Below are 17,395 nucleotides of genomic sequence, written 5' to 3' on the forward strand. Positions count from 1 at the left end.
AAGGATATGTGCAGAAGATCTAGAACAGGCAGCGCTTTGGACGCAGTGTATGTTCGCAAATCAAACAAAGTGACACATCCCAGGACAGAAATGTCATACTCCATAAGGGAATATTTCAATTGTGACTCCACTTCTGTGGTGTATGTGATACAATGCTCTTGCAGCCTCCTGTGTTGGTGAAACCATTCAACATTTTAAGGATCACATTGCCAGTCACAAATCCAACATCCTTTGTGGTAAAACACGGTTACCATTACCACACCATTTTCTAGTGCCAGACCCACAGTATCACAACTACGTTTCCAGGGGCTCAAGTATGGTAAGTACCTAGGCCTAAACATGGCGGCAACCATACCCAATTACTCAAATTGAGGCCCCCTGGATCTATATACCCCAGACACTCTCTCTAGAGCGGTTGAGCAAGGAAATTGACTGGCTAACCATCTCTACTTACCTTAACAGACGCATTGACAAGTCTCGCCTTTCTGGCCTTGCAGGACCCTTACCTCCCCCAGACCATTAGTCCATGCCTCAGATAATGCTCCTGCTTCTTTATTCCTTTTCTCGCAGCCTTCCCGTCCCCTCTTCCTTTTATTCATTCCCTTGCTTCCTTTACATTTCATTTCACCTTATCCTTTCCTTTTACTTCCCTTATGCCATTTTCTTTCTCTTCCTCCCCTCCTTTGCCTTTTTCTCCTACTCATGCTCTTCCCCGAGTCACAATGACTTCTTCCAACATGTCCCATTGAACACACAGCTATAGTACCATTATGCCACTACATATGCACAGGATTCCCCCGAGTACATGTCCACAGAGATGCGCATCGCTAGCACTCCCCACAGCGCCATGTCATCTCCCGCATAACACGTCTTTCTGGGGTGGGGTGTGTGAAACAACTCCAATGATGCACTTCCGGTCCGTCGTCTGCCGGTGTCTATAAAACTCCAACACTGACAGCACTTACCCTGCCAGCAGATGCTACTGACAGATGCCTCGTTCTTCCCCTACAGAAAGGTAAAAACCACTTATTATCTCTGACTATTCACTTTGTCTGCCTTATTACTATGGCTCACTCCTTGGAACTGCATGACTCACAATGCACAATTTGTCTAGAACTTTTTGGCACTTCCGTTATGCTTTCTCCCTCTGTCCTGGCGACTATTGCGACAGGCAGGGTCGAAACGTCTAAAGTCTATGTTGCATACCTCCCAGCACCGCTGACGTTATCTGCATGTCCGCTTTGAAATAATGAAACAGCCTGCATCTTTTGGATAAGAGCATGACTTGAATTTACACTATAGTGATGCTGGGGTTATACACACTGTCCTACCAGCACCTCAATACACTGACCGAGTGCACAACAATTTTCTGCCTTGGTGACTGGAATGGACATCTGGGCAGGATGGTGCAAGGTAAATGTCAGTGATTGATGGTAGAATTTAAAAGGGTTAACTACAGTCTAAGGAATTATTACCTAAGACCGAAACCAAAACATACGATTTTTTTCCCTTTATTTTGTGAAATTTTCAATTATGGATGACAAAACCATCTACAAACAACTTGAAAGGACAGGTTTAGCGACTTTAACCCCATGTGAAAGTGATCTCCTACTTTCAAGAGCATAATTTGAGGACTCAGCTTGGCAAGGGGTTGTCCAGCCGATAACCCAACAACAGCTGGTTCAGAAGAGTCTTCTCATGGTCCCTCCTTTGCACTGGCAGTGGTGGCAGTGGATTTCCCTTGTACTCTATCACGGCCATCTTAGCGCGGTCCAGATTTTCCCGATTTGGTATCCTGTGCATTCTTGTGTAGCTGCCATCATATGGATTAAAACGAGGAACCAGAGTCTTAAAAAGCTTGTGAACAAGATCCTTCTCCTGCAAAATTAGAGCACAAAAGCAATCATTACCAACATGTAGTAATCACCTAACCTTTCTGTCAGAGATAACAGCAGGGGAAGTCATGCAGATCTCACTGCTGCCACTAGTTTGTCACGGAGGACATCAGAGAGATCTGCACATGTCCCACCGTTGCCACCAGTTTGCCATTTGGCAACTCCGCCGCCTCCAATCGTCAGGCTGGATATTGGGGAACTTACAGTGAGCATATGTCATATACACCTCCGATTCCAACGCATGGAATAAAAAATATATATATATTATTGCTTGCAGACCTCAAATAATGCAAAAAAAATAAATAAATAAATAAAAGTTCATAATCATTTAGAAACAACAATACTAAGTTTTAACTCAGAAAGAGTTCAGAAATCAATATTTTGTGGAATAACCACAGCTTTCGAGCATCTTGGCATGCTTTCCACCAGTCTGTCACACTACTTTTGAGTGACCATATGCCACTCCTGGTACAAAAATTTAGGCAGTTCTTTGTTTGATGGCTTGTAACTATCCATCTTCCTCTTGATTACATTCCAGAGGTTTTAAATGGGGTTCAGGTCTGGAGATTGGACTGGCCATGACAGGGATTTGATATGGTGGTCCTTCATACACACATTAATTGACCTAGATGTGTGGCATGGCGTATTGTCCTGCTGGAAAAAACAGTTCTCAGAGTTGGGGAACATTGCCTGAGCAGAAGGAATCAACGTTATTTTCCAGGATAACCTTGTATACGGCTTGATTCATACGTCCTTCACAAAGATTAACCTGCCCAATTCCAGCCTTGCTGAAGCATCCCCAGATCAACACCTGGTCGTCTCATGTTTAGACGGAGACCTGGAGAGGCATACAAGCCACAGTGTCTTGCACCCACTGTGAATTTTGGTGGAAGATTGGTGAATATCTTCGCCCCTGGAGGTCATAGGCAGGAAATGTCTTTGCCATGTTTCCTGTCATGATTTCATTTTTCTATAGAGATAAAACACGGCATGTAGAGCATCATACATCTAACTGATATTAAATTGGATGTGTTACGGTGGTGTGATCAAATGCATTGTATTTGTCCCTTCGTTACGATGCAGAAAATATATCTCCCATAAATATCGTCAAGAAAAAGGAGAGAAAAGCACAACTTGTGTAGATCAACAGGGTAGGTGAGCTAATGTGAGGTTAGAGAGGTGCTCACCGATAGTGGATGTGCAGCTGAGACAACACTGATTAAAGCAGGATGGAGGCTCTGGTAGCTGCTGGTCCACCTGCAGGTTCCCAATGAGGTCCAGAATCCAAACTGTAAGGCTATGTGCACATGTTGCGGATTTCCTGCGGCTCTGCAGCGTTTTTTTTTGCGGTGCAGAAGCGCTGCAGATCCGCAAGTGATTTACAGTACAATGTAAATCAATGGTAAAAAAAAACGCTGTGCTGATGGTGCGGAAAATTCCGTGCGGAAACGCTGCGGATTAAACGAAGTAGCTTGTCACTTTTTTGTGGATCTGCAGCGTTTTTGTACCCATTCCATTATAGAAATCCGCAGGGGTAAAAACCGCAGCAAAGCCGCAAGAAAACCGCAGCAAAAACGCACAAAAAACGCGACAAATCCGCACCTGTGTTTTCTGCTAGGAGAGGCAGAATCCGCACCAAAGATTCCTAAGCCTAATCCGCAACGTGTGCACATAGCCTAAGGAAAGGATACATTCAGGTGATACATGAAGTGCTTGAACTTGAATATTTGAAAATATAGTTAAAATTTATTGCTACACGTTTCAGAGCAGTACTTGCTCCTTCATCAAGCAAAATATAAATAAACCATATACAATAAACCCAGGCCACTATACACCCTTATGGATGTCTGCTGTAGAATCAGGTGTTAAGGTACCTTCACACATAACGATATCGTTGCTTTTTGTGACGTAGCAACGATATCGTTAAGGAAATCGTTATATGTGACAGCGACCAACGATCAGGCCCCTGCTGGGAGATCGTTGGTCGCTGAGGAAAGTCCAGCACTTTATTTCGTCGCTGGACTCCCTGCAGACATCGCTGGATCGGCGTGTGTGACACCGATCCAGCGATGTCTTCACTGGTAACCAGGGTAAACATCGGGTTACTAAGCGCAGGGCCGCGCTTAGTAACCCAATGTTTACCCTGGTTACCAGCGTAAAAGTAAAAAAAACAAACACTACATACTTACCTACCGCTGTCTGTCCCCGGCGCTGTGCTTCTCTGCACTCCTCCTGCACTGGCTGTGAGCACAGCGGCCGGAAAGCAGAGCGGAGAAAAAATGTCTCACGGTGCAGAAGCAGGTTCACTGCAGTTCAAATTCCACATAGTGAAATTCTCCTGGTGAATTTGAACTGCAGGGAACCCGCCTCTGCACTGTGAGACTTTTTCTCACTGTGCTAGTGGTGATCTCACTGGAGGGAGGTCACCGCAGTTCAAGGGCCCGGCTAGGAACGCAGCCTCTGTGACCTTCAGTAACCTCGATGACGTCACTGCTGGTCACTGATGCTACACAGCAGCTCATTCATCAGTGGTTCTCAGCCTGGATGGTCGCATCTTGGCACCATCCAGGTTGAAAACCAGCAATCCCCAGACATGGGGACGGATAGGTGAGGGATATTGTTTTTTATTTTTGTTTTATTACAGGAGAGGTGGGATTCAATGAAATGGGCGTTTGATGAGTATAACTGTTTGCTATTTTGAAATAAAAATTTTAATTTCTATAGCGCCAACATATTCCACAGCACTTTACATTTATGAGGGGACCTGTACAGACAATAAAAGACATTACAGCATAACAGTAATCACATAGATAACAGATACCAGGAGGAGTGAGGGTCCTGCTCGCAAGCTTAAAATCTATGAGGAAATAGGGGAGACACGAGAGGTGGATGGTAACAATTGTGCTTTCTTTGTTCTGACCAGCCATAATGTAATAAATCGTGTGTTCATGAAATGCGTTTTTACAGCACGCTTAAAACTGTGGGTATTTGGGATTGATCAAATTATCCTGGGTAGTGCATTCCAAAGAATTGGCGCAGCATGCGAGTAGTCTTGGAGACGGGGGTGGGAGGTTCCAATTACGGAGGATGTTAACCTTATCTCATTAGCAGAACAGAGGGCACAGGTAGGGTGGCAGACAGACGAGGGAGGGTGGTGCTGAACTGTGGAGCGCTTTGTGGGTAAGTGATAAGTTTAAATTGAACTCTGGAGTGGATGGATAACCAGTGCAATGACTGGCACAAGCAGGGCCGTATTTGCCACTAGGCACTCTAGGGCACGTGCCTAGGGCGGGGACGATGCTGGGGGCTGCACGTGAGCAAGGTTTTTTTTTTTCACCTCCCGACCGCCCCAACCCCTGCCCGCCCAGACTGCATGCATATGGGGGGGGGGGGGTTGTGTGATGAGCCATGCATGGGGGGGGTGGGGGGTGGGGGGTTGGAGTGATGAGCCATACATAGGGGGGGGGGGAGTGGAGTGATGAGCCATGTGTGGCACCCCTAGAGGTATTTGCCACAAATATAGTTACTGACACTGAATACAAATACTAAAATAGCAAGACTGCACTACCTCCTCCGGCCAGAAGGGGGAGCTCCAGAGACTCCCCTTGATCCATTCTGGTCTGAGAGAAGAACTGGCAGTTGGGCAGTTGGGCTAAGGAGCTGAAAGTGAGAGGTCATACAGCTGAATTTCTAACAGCCCTATGACGGTTTCCAGGCCCAAATCACCGGCCTGAGGAGAAGAGGGACAGAGAAAAGGGACATTGTGAGAACCGGGTAGCATTAATCACTACCCAGAACAGGCGCAAAGACGGATACCGGATCCGTGGCTGTATTCATTACATATAATACAGCAACCGGAAAAACGTGAGGTGATATCAGCTTCACTAGGGTCGGACGCAGCAACAGACACAGAGTTCAGCGGTGCTCCCGGAGGGGGTAAGCCGATAAAAGGACTCGGGTTGCCCGTCGAACCAGGACCCGGAGGGGACAGATTGGGCCGACAGCCAGTTCACATACAGCAGCAGGGCCACACAGATATTGCGTACAATAAGAGGCGAAGACCCCGGCAGGGTCAAAGTAACTCAGAGTTCCCATACAGACTCCGGTGACAGGACTGGTTGTAAATCCTTTTTTGTTAAAGTAAACTGGTTAAACGTTTCAGTGCCTCAGTCTTTCATTTGGATAATAGCCATCTATCCAGGATTGGGATCATCACCGCTGGGAGAACCTGCTGCTGATCAAGTAAGTGCCTGTTTCCTCACGATACCCTTTACACTGTGCATTGCCTGAGGCCACAGCACCGGGTCAAGCCACCCGTGACATCCCCCTCAAGAGACAGACCCCATTGGTCCGGTGCTGGGTACCCCGGTCTCTCGGGCGTAACAATTGGCGTCACGAACAGGATAGAGCCAGCCCATATACCGGGTATTGTGTACCGTGATTGGAGCCCAAAACTTTGAAAACTTGGATGAAAAATCGTGAAAATTGACTTTATTAAAGAAAATTCCATTTCCCATTAAAAACTATTGAAAGTGACTTTTCCCCATTGGTTATAATGGAGTAAAGATGGCCGCCATCCCCTGAGGTAATCACCTCATAACCGTTAGGCGCGAGACTGTTAATTGAGCTACGCCATTACCTGAGCCCCAGTCTAACTGAAAAACTTCAGAATCCGCCATTATAGAGCGCGCGGCGGGCGGGAGCAGCAGGGGGCGTGTCATTGTGGGCGGCACCAAGCTGAGCGCTCTGACGTCAGAGCAAGGGGAAAACCAATCCTGCTGCACAGCAGAACGAATCTACACTATCCCGACGGAAGCGGAGGACCGGAAGGGTCCGGATTAACTAAGGGGGCACAGTATGTCGCAGCACGGAGACGCCGCAGCACCCGGCGGCGCTAATGCAGCTGAAAGACAGAGTGTCGATAGAGCGTCTGGTAGCGCAGCGGTGCAAGGAGTGGCGCCCATCATGCCGGTGCTGATGCCATATACCCCAGGTGGCCCGTGGCTTCCAATGTATGAAGGTGAGCCTAATACCCTTGACGATTTCAGAGAAAAGATGCTGGCCCATTTTAACATGTTTCCCGTGGGTGAAGTTCAGCGTGTTAGTCTCCTGATGATGCAGTTAAGTGGCCATGCTAAGCGAGAAGTCACAGCATGGGCAGCTGATCTAAAAGGCACTGTTGAACGCATATTTGCTGGATTAAAAGCTACATTTGAAACCACTGCCAGCAGCAAAGCTAAAATACGATTCTTTAATTGCAAACAAAAAGTTAATGAGGGCGTGAGAGACTTTGCCTTAAACCTGCAGGAAGCCCTTAAATCACTTACACTGGCTGAACCCATTTTTAACACCGGAGCGGATAAACTGCTAAGAGATCAATTTATGGAGGGACTCTACACCCCTTCTCACCGGGGGCATGTGAGCATGCTTGTTTTTAAGAACCCTGAATTGACATTTGCTCAATTAAAGGAGAGCGCTATACGTCTCCAGCTGGCAGAGGCACCTCGGAATCAGGATCCTGCGCAACCTATGGCAGAGGCACCTCAACAACAGGGAGTGCCAGTGACATCAGCTATGTCCGGGGCCATTGCTAAGCCCCTGGGGCCCAGTACTAATGAGGCTCTTCAACAAAAGCTTGACTCTTTAACTGATGTTTTTGCTTCAATGGCTAAAATCATGCAGGAGATGAGAGGACCCAAGATAGAGTTCGCAAACCGTAGAGAGGATGTTCCATGGATGAGACCCCGGAGATACCCGACATGGAGAGGACGACCCCGCGACCGCTACCAACCGGATGGACAGCCCATTTGCCGCCGTTGCCAGCAGCCAGGCCACTTTGCACGAGATTGTGATTTAAACGGGAATCCACTGTGAATGCGGGCCGCTTCGCAGGAATGAACTTTCAAGGCCCAACACCCTGGCACGACAGGTACATCGGAGGACGACCCATTATCCATATCGTGCTGGACGGAATTCCCCTCAACGCTTTGCTGGACACAGGTTCCCAGATTTCATCTATACCGTATATCCTTTATAAGAGGTACTGGGCTGATGCAGATATTGATAAAGGGCCCTCTGATGTTGAACTAGATATATGGGCCAGTAATGGTAAGTTGGTACCGAAACTAGGATTCAGGGAGATGACCATAAAGATTGGTAAAGTAGAATTGAAGAAACAGGGTATAATTGTTGTTGATGTTGACCGGCGGAACTGTGAACCAACTGTATTGATAGGAATGAATGTGTTAGAGAACTGCTTTTCCGAAGTTATTTCTGTCTAACAGCAAATTGCTGAAACTGCCCAATCCTGCCAGCAGAGAGTTCTCCAAAGGGAAATAAAAGTATTGATGTTAAGGCAACAGGTAGAAGTTGCAGGTGGAGAAATCGGCAGTGTGAGGGTAAGTGATCCAACATCTATTGTAATCCCACCAAAAACAGAAATGCTGGTATGGTGTAGAGCAGCCATTGGTACTAAGGGACGAGATTATGAAGCCTTAATAGAACCAGTGTACACCGACAGCAGGCCCACTATACTCACAGCACGAGGGGTAGTCGAGGTACACCGGGGACGAGTGCCGGTACGACTTTTGAACTGTGGAGAGGAAGAGGTCACTTTGCCAAGGTATGCTACAGTGGCAAAGCTATATACTGTTGACAACAATGCCATCACAACCATTGAGCCCTTAGAACCAACCTGTCAGGTGGAAGGCAACGGCTCAGACGGAGAATTGGAGGATTGGTGTCAACAGCTACACGTGGGCATAAATTCAACACCTACCCATCAAAAACAAGGGGTGTATAGGCTAGTGACGGAATATGAACAAGTCTTCAGTAAACACCCATTGGACTTCGGACGGATAGAAGGGGTAGAACACACAATCCCCACCAGTGACCATCCCCCAATAAAAGAAAGATATAGACCCATACCGCCCGCTCACTATCAATGTGCAAAAGATATGCTGAGGGAGATGAAACAGGCCGGGGTAATAAGAGACAGCTGTAGCCCCTGGGCGGCCCCTCTAGTGCTTGTCAAAAAAAAGGACGGAACCATGAGAATGTGCGTAGACTACCGGCGGATTAATAACATCACCCATAAAGACGCCTACCCCTTGCCTAGGATAGAAGAGTCCTTGACTGCTTTGAAATCTGCTAATTATTTTTCCACCTTAGACTTAACAAGCGGGTATTGGCAAGTCCCTGTGGCTGAGAGAGATAAGGAAAAGACGGCATTCACCACACCAATGGGTCTATGTGAATTTAATCGCATGCCATTCGGACTCTGCAACGCATCCGGTACCTTCCAGCGGCTGATGGAATGCTGCCTCGGACACAAGAACTTCGAGACCGTCCTCCTGTACCTAGAGGATGTGATCGTCTACTCAAAGACTTACGAACAACACTTAATAGACCTGGCAGAAGTGTTCGAAGCCTTATCCAGGTATGGCATGAAAATCAAGCCATCCAAATGTCACCTTCTCAAGCCAAAGGTACAGTACCTGGGACACATCGTGAGTTCGGAGGGAGTAGCACCGGATCCCGAGAAAATAAGCGCCATAAGGGATTGGCCAAGACCTACCAACGCAAAAGAAGTGAGGCAATTCCTGGGATTGGTGGGTTACTATCGCAGATTTATAAAAGGATTTACCAAATTGGCAGCACCCTTGCAAGACGCCTTGGTAGGGCAGACGAAGAAACCTTCAAACCGAAACCCTCCTTTTCAGTGGAACGATGAAAGGGAAGACTCCTTTGAACAACTAAAGAAGGCACTAACCGGAGAAGAGGTTCTGGCATACCCAGATTACCATCAACCTTTCATCCTCTACACCGATGCCAGTAATGTGGGACTAGGAGCGGTGCTGTCACAAAAGCAAGAAGGTCGGGAGAAAGTAATCGCCTTTGCAAGTAGAAAGCTCCGGCCTACTGAAAGAAATCCAGAAAATTATAGCTCCTTCAAATTGGAACTACTGGCAGTAGTTTGGGCTGTGACTGAACGTTTCAAACACTATCTGGCTGCTGCAGAATTTATTGTCTATACTGACAACAATCCGTTGACCCACCTGGACACAGCCAAATTAGGTGCGTTAGAACAGCGATGGATAGCCCGGTTATCTAATTACAACTTCAAGATCAAGTATCGAGCAGGTCGCAAGAATGGAAATGCCGATGCCCTATCCCGGATGCCACACTTGAGAGATGTAGAAGAAGAAACGGGGGAGCTTGAAGAAATTGAACTACCAGCCTTCCATCATCCCAAGGCAAAACATCATCAGTCAAGTACCTATCAGAAACAACAAGAGGTGAATTTTAATCCGTTAGCACACCATAGATGGGCTGACACCCAAGACAGCAATCCGGCTGTGAACTTGGTGAAGGAACTGTTAACTGAGCAAAGTGCATATCCCGATGAGGATGCCCCAGAAGAGACGCATCAACTCTGGAAAGAGAGAGGCAAAATGTTCCTGTATCAAGGGAAGCTCTGTAGAAGGTACACCAATCCGAAAACACATGAATTGGTTTGGCAGATTATCGTGCCTAAACAAGATGTCAAGATGGTCCTCGAAGCTTACCATAATGGTGCTGGTCACTTCGGTTGGAAAAAGTTAGAAGTACTTCTAAGAGAAAGATTTTATTGGGTCGGGATGAGAAAATCAATCGAACAGTGGTGCAGAAATTGTGGCCCGTGCAACCTCAGAAGAAACGATCAAAAGAACCAAAGAGCACCACTGCAGCCCATAATCACCAAACAACCACTTGAACTTGTAGCCATGGACCACGTGAAGTTGACACCAAGCCGGTCCGGCTATGTCTATGCCTTGACCATCGTGGACCATTATTCACGCTTCTTGGTAGTAGTACCCGTAAAAGATCTGACAGCAAAAACAGCAGCCAAAGCGTTCCAAACGTACTTTTGTAGACCCCATGGATATCCGGAACAGGTTCTCACCGACCAAGGTACAGCCTTTGAATCAGAGATCTTCAGAGAATTCTGTAATATGTATGGTTGCAAAAAGATCCGGACGGCGGCCTATCATCCACAAACAAACGGCTTATGCGAGAAGATGAACCATATTGTAATAGAACTACTAAAGACTTTACCTGAGGCAGAAAGGAATCAATGGCCAGAGAAATTGCCTGACTTGGTGGATCTGTATAATCATGTCCCGGTGAGTTCCACCAATTGCACCCCAGCTTACCTTATGCGTGCAAGACCCGGCCAATTACCAATCGATCTAGAAATGGGAATTCTGAAACCAGACGCAGAAGTCCAAGACTCCAATTGGGATATCATACGGCAAAAGCAGTATCGCCAAGTGCAAGAGAGTGTGGAAAGAAGCCTTCAGCAAACTAGAGAAAGACAAGAGCGAACTTTCAACCAGAATGCTCTAGCGACCCCATTAAGACCGGGTGACCAAGTGCTCAAGAGAAATTGTCGAACCAATAAACTAGACAATCAGTGGGAAGCCGTACCCTACACAGTTTTACCAACAAGAATGGATAATCCTAAAATGTGTCTCATTAGCAAAAACGGGGGCTTATCATCTGTACTAGTGCCAAGAGACAATCTTAAATTATGTCCGGAAGCATTGAAAGAGACAGAAGTTGTCCAGCCAGAACCAGAAGTTATTCAACCCATGCAGGTCCAACCAGTAAAGGAAAAAGAAGAGGAAATGTATCACACCTGTATAGGAGACTTTCCCAAAACCCTACTAACATACCATGGTGCAGTAGTGGTTCCCATGGTGGCCTTTTACCCAACACCGAACCCAATACCAGAAGTCCCAAGACAGGAAGAGGCTGACCCCGTACTACAGGAGATTCCAGGCCAGGAAGAACAGATTCCTGATCAGAGTGATCCCATTCACGGTGGACTTGCCAACTCCATAGTCGTGGAATTATCTTTAGCAGAGCGGGCAGATACTACATCCGCAGTAGACAGTAGTACACCACATGGAGAGATACCGCTGTTACGTAGATCACAGCGTAGTACCCAGGGTCAATTACCGGCCAGGTATGCAGATTACCAACTATAAAACTATAGTCATTGTTATCATTCTGCAACGTTTAAGCCCAGTACCTACAGAGACTTGTCTGTATGAACTTCTTGCATATTCTTGAACTTTTTATCAGCCCGGAGGCACTAAATCAAAGCTCCGGAAAGACTGCTTTTTGAACTTTGCTTTTTGCTCTTTTTGAACTTTCTTTAGACTTTATATTGGTAACTCCGTTGGAAAAATGGAACTAAATTCTTGGACACAAAGTGCAGTGCCTTTCCTAGTACCTTCAAGGATAGAACTGTATTAATGGACGCTATTTGAAGTGACTTTTTACAGAACTCTATTTTTGTTTCCTTGAGTGGTTTTTGTAACTTTTCATTTTTAAGACTCTGTACATATTAATTGTTATTTCAAAATGTTATCGTCCCACAGTCCCGGAGTACTGTTCTTAACTAAGGGGGAATGTGGCACCCCTAGAGGTATTTGCCACAAAAATAGTTACTGACAGTAAATGCAAATACTAAAATAGCAAGACTGCACTACCACCTCCGGCCAGAAGGGGGAGCTCCAGAGACTCCCCTTGATCCATTCTGGTCTGAGAGAAGAACTGGCAGTTGGGCTAAGGAGCTGAAAGTGAGAGGTCATACAGCTGAATTTCTAACAGCCCTATGACGGTTTCCAGGCCCAAATCACCGGCCTGAGGAGAAGAGGGACAGAGAAAAGGGACATTGTGAGAACCGGGTAGCATTAATCCCTACCCAGAACAGGCGCAAAGACGGATACCGGATCCGTGGCTGTATTCATTACATATAATACAGCAACCGGAAAAACGTGAGGTGATATCAGCTTCACTAGGGTCGGACGCAGCAACAGACACAGAGTTCAGCGGTGCTCCCGGAGGGGGTAAGCCGATAAAAGGACTCGGGTTGCCCGTCGAACCAGGACCCGGAGGGGACAGATTGGGCCGGCAGCCAGTTCACATACAGCAGCAGGGCCACACAGATATTGCGTACAATAAGAGGCGAAGACCCCGGCAGGGTCAAAGTAACTCAGAGTTCCCATACAGACTCCGGTGACAGGACTGGTTGTAAATCCTTTTTTGTTAAAGTAAACTGGTTAAACGTTTCAGTGCCTCAGTCTTTCATTTGGATAATAGCCATCTATCCAGGATTGGGATCATCACCGCTGGGAGAACCTGCTGCTGATCAAGTAAGTGCCTGTTCCCTCACGATACCCTTTACACTGTGCATTGCCTGAGGCCACAGCACCGGGTCAAGCCACCCGTGACATCCCCCTCAAGAGACAGACCCCATTGATCCGGTGCTGGGTACCCCGGTCTCTCGGGCGTCACACATGCATAGGGGGGGGGGGGGGGGGGTGATGAGTGATGAGCCATGCATAGGGGGGGGGGGGGGTGGAGTGATGAGCCATGCATAGGGGGGGGGGGGGGGGGGGTTGAGTGATGAGCCATGCATATCACCGTCCAATGTTCTAGTATTGGACCTGTTTCCTCCTGGATCGTTCCTGTGGCCTGCTGCTCTGCATAGCTAAATTCCGCTTTGCTATTTTGTTTGCTGTTTTTTTCTGTCCAGCTTGTCTATTTGTTTTTTCTTGCTTGCTGGAAGCTCTGGGACGCAGAGGGTGTACCTCCGTGCCGTTAGTTCGGTACGGAGGGTCTTTTTGCCCCCTTTGCGTGGTTGTTTGTAGGGTTTTGTGTTGACCGCAAAGTTACCTTTCCTATCCTCGCTCTGTTTAGTAAGTCGGGCCTCACTTTGCTAAATCTATTTCATCTCTACGTTTGTCTTTTCATCTTAACTCACAGTCATTATTTGTGAGGGCTGCCTTTTCCTTTGGGGTATTTCTCTGAGGCAAGGTAGGCTTATTTTCTATCTTCAGGCTAGCTAGTTTCTCAGGCTGTGCCGAGTTGCATAGGGAGCGTTAGGCGCAATCCCCGGCTGCCTCTAGTTGGGTTGGAGAGGATTAGGGATTGCGGTCAGCAGAGTTCCCACGTCTCAGAGCTCGTTCTATGTTTTTGGGTTATTGTCAGATCACTGTATGTGCTCTGACTTCTATGTCCATTGTGGTACTGAATTACCTCATCATAACAGTGGCCATTATAAAGTATGGAGCATCGTGTGTGGCCATTATACAGTATTGAGCATCATGTGGGGCCATTATACAGTATTGAGCATCATGTGGGGCCATTATACAGTATGGAGCATCATGTGGGGCCATTATACAGTATGGAGCATAATGTGTTGCCATTATACAGTATTGAGCATCATGTGGGGCCATTATACAGTATGAAGCACTGTGTGGCCATTATACAGTATATAAAGGCACAGATGATTGGCCTCGGGGAGACCAAAACATCCAACACCGCGGAGACACCATCACGTGTTTCTCAACGCAGTGATTCCAGAACACTGCCCCCATCCCTTATGGGAAATATGCAGATGCATGTAAAGAAGCTGCGGAGACACCATCACGTGTTTATCGACGCAAGCAGTGAATAGCCAGGCCTTTCCCCGGGAAGGAACAACCACGGGAAGGGCAGCATCCTATGAAGGAAAGCCACCTATGCCAAGCATGGTATCCATCCACAGACAGCTGTTTCGGGGTTTTTGCCCCTCATCAGTGTGGAGTAGGAATCTGGCTATTAGGAGCAGTGCCTAGTAAAAAGGCTTTTTACTAGGCACTGCTCCTAATAGTTGTTCCTTCCCGGGGAAAGGCCTGGCTATTCACTGCTTGCGTCGAGAAACACGTGATGGTGTCTCCGCAGCTTCTTTACATGCATTATACAGTATAGAGCATCATGTGTGGCCATTATAGAGTATGGAGCACTGTGTGGCCATTATACAGTATGGAGCATCATATGTGGCCATTATACAGTATTGAGCATCATATGTGGCCATTATACAGTATGAAGCATCATGTGTGGTCATTATACAGTATGGAGCACTGTGTGGCCATTAAACAGTATGGAGCATTACGTGTGGCCATTATAAAGTATGGAGCATTACGTGTGGCCATTATAAAGTATGGAGCATCATGTGGGGCCATTATACAGTATGGAGCATCATGTGTGGCCACTATACAGTATGGAGCATCATGTGTGGCCATTATACAGTATGGAGCATCATGTGTGGCCATTATACAGTATGGAGCATCATGTGTGGCCATTATACAGTATGGAGCATTGTGTGGCCATATTTTTTTTTGCTTATAATTATTGTATATGAAAGTGTGATCAGTGCTAAATGGGTGTGACTAGTTGTGAAATGGGTGTGGTCAGAGGCGTGGCCTAAATTTTGCCTTCAAGAGTTGGGAGGTATGGTACTGCATTTGCCAGATCACAGCAAGTGCCGCAAATCCCATAGTGAATGAATGAGGCCGAACGCAGTGTTGCCGTAAGTGATCTGTTACGTGGCAGATGCGAAAAAACTGCCCGATCTGCTGCAAAAGGCTATTTTCACAACAGCAATTCTTGCCAAAGTCACTGCCGATAGTGTCAGACTTACCAAAGGGGGAGGCGGCGCTAAAAGTGCCTAGGGCAGCAGAAACTCTAAATACGGCCCTGGGCACAAGGTAGAGGCATCGGTGTAACGGTTGGTGATGAATATGATCCCGGCTGCAGCATTCAAGACGGATTGGAGCGGGGAGAGTTTGGTAACAGGGAGACCGATTAGTAGAGAGTTACAATAGTCCTGACGAGAATGAATAAGAAACAGTAAGAGTTTTTGCAGAGTGGAAAGAAAGAAAAGGTCAAATTCTAGAAATGTTTTTGAGGTGCAGATAACAAGAATGAGCCGGTGATCGGATGTGGGGGGTGAATGAAAGCTCTGAATCACGTATGACCCCAAGATAGAGGGCATGTTGATGGGGTGTAACAGTGGCAATGTTGGGCATAGGTAGGGCAGTGAAGGGTGGACATAAAAGGAGTTCAGTTTTTGACAGGTTCAGTTTCAGATACAGGGAGGACATGATGTTGGAGACAGCAGTAAGACAATCACTGGTGTTCTGTAATAATGCAGGGGTGATGTCTGGAGTAGAGGTGTATAATTGGGTGTCCTCAGCATAGTGATGGTACTGGAAACCAAATCTACTGATTTTTTTACCAACATCTGGGGCAGTATACAAGAAGAGGAGGGGGCCTAGGACTGATCCTTGAGGAACCCCAACAGTAAGGGGACGAGGAGAGGAAGAGGAGCCAGTAAAATATACAGTGAAGGATTGGTCAGAGAGATAGGAGGAGAACCAGGAGAGAACGGTGTCCTTGAGGCCGATGGAGCGGAGCATATTGAGGAGGAGCTGATGATCCACAGTGTCGATTGTTGCAGAGAGATCCAGGAGGAATTAGCATGGAGTAGTGACCTGTTAGTAGGTCATTAGAGACTTTAGTGAGGGGAGTTTCGGTAGAGTGTCAATAAATAAAAAAAGATGTGCGTTTTGTTTTTATTTCAAATAAAATACTTTATTCTGGCTGTGTGTTTATTTATAATACTACGATAAGATAAGTAATGGATAGGTGTCTTATATACGCCTCTCCTTTACTAAACCGCTACAGGGCAAATGGGAAGAGCTGGGCAAAGAACCAGAATTGGCACATATACGGTTATGTTTCCATGGTCAGTAAACGCTGCAAATTGGAAGCTGTGTACAGGTTAGTGGATGGGATTTTATGAAATCCCATCTCCACTATGTGTGCAGGGACGCCTCCAGCTTCCCTACGTATATGCACATGCGGCGCATCTTTCTAGACTGCAGCATGTGTATTTATCTTGCAGAGACACTCCGTCTCAGCACAGTAAATATCACCGTCCAATGTATTGGATGTGGCGATTCCACATTGTTCAATTAACACATGTGGAATCACTGCGGGTACAAAAGCCGGCAGCGCTTTGGACGAAGCGGACATGTGCTGTGTCCAAAGCACTGCCAATACTGACCGTGAAAACATACCCTAATAGATGTGCCTTTTTTGGGCGACTGCGGCTGCTATTTTTATGGGAACCACATTTTTAAAAAAAACACTGAAAAACTGGAGCAAGTTCAAAGAGCGGCCTGCAAAGTATGCCCTATGAGGAAGGGTCAAAGGATCTGGGAATGTTTAGCTTGCAAAAAAGAAGGCTAAGCAGAGACAATAGCGGTCTACATATATCTGAAGGGCTGTCACAGTGTAGAGGGATCATCATTAGTCTCATCTGCTCATGGAAACACGAGAAACAATGGAATGAAACTGAACGGGAGAAGATACAGATTAGATATTGGAAAAGATATTTTGACAGTGGGGGTGATCAATGAGTAGAACAGGCTGCCACGAGAGGTGGTGAGTTCTCCTTCAATGGAAGACTTCAAACACTTCAAACAAAGTCTGGACAGACATCTGTCTGAGATGGTTTAGTGAATCCTGCATTGAGCAGTGGGTTGGACACGATGACCCTGGAGGTGCCTTCCAATCGAACATTCTAGGATTCTATGATCCTCCCGAGTCAGTCTAGAGAG

At 46.7% G+C, this 17,395-nt stretch overlaps 1 protein-coding gene across 1 annotated transcript in view; it reads right to left on the reverse strand.

The window, feature by feature from the left end:
- Positions 1–1,495: 1,495 nt before the first annotated feature.
- The window catches only part of MRPL17 (mitochondrial ribosomal protein L17), a 32,926-nt gene continuing 17,026 nt past the window's right edge, over positions 1,496–17,395 (reverse strand). The window contains exon 3 of the mRNA XM_069735667.1: positions 1,496–1,878. Coding sequence (XP_069591768.1) covers positions 1,636–1,878 — 243 coding nt within the window. The 3' untranslated portion in view covers positions 1,496–1,635. The remainder of the gene's footprint in view (positions 1,879–17,395) is intronic.

Source organism: Ranitomeya imitator, chromosome 1, assembly GCF_032444005.1.
Source record: "Ranitomeya imitator isolate aRanImi1 chromosome 1, aRanImi1.pri, whole genome shotgun sequence".
NCBI lineage: Eukaryota > Metazoa > Chordata > Amphibia > Anura > Dendrobatidae > Ranitomeya > Ranitomeya imitator.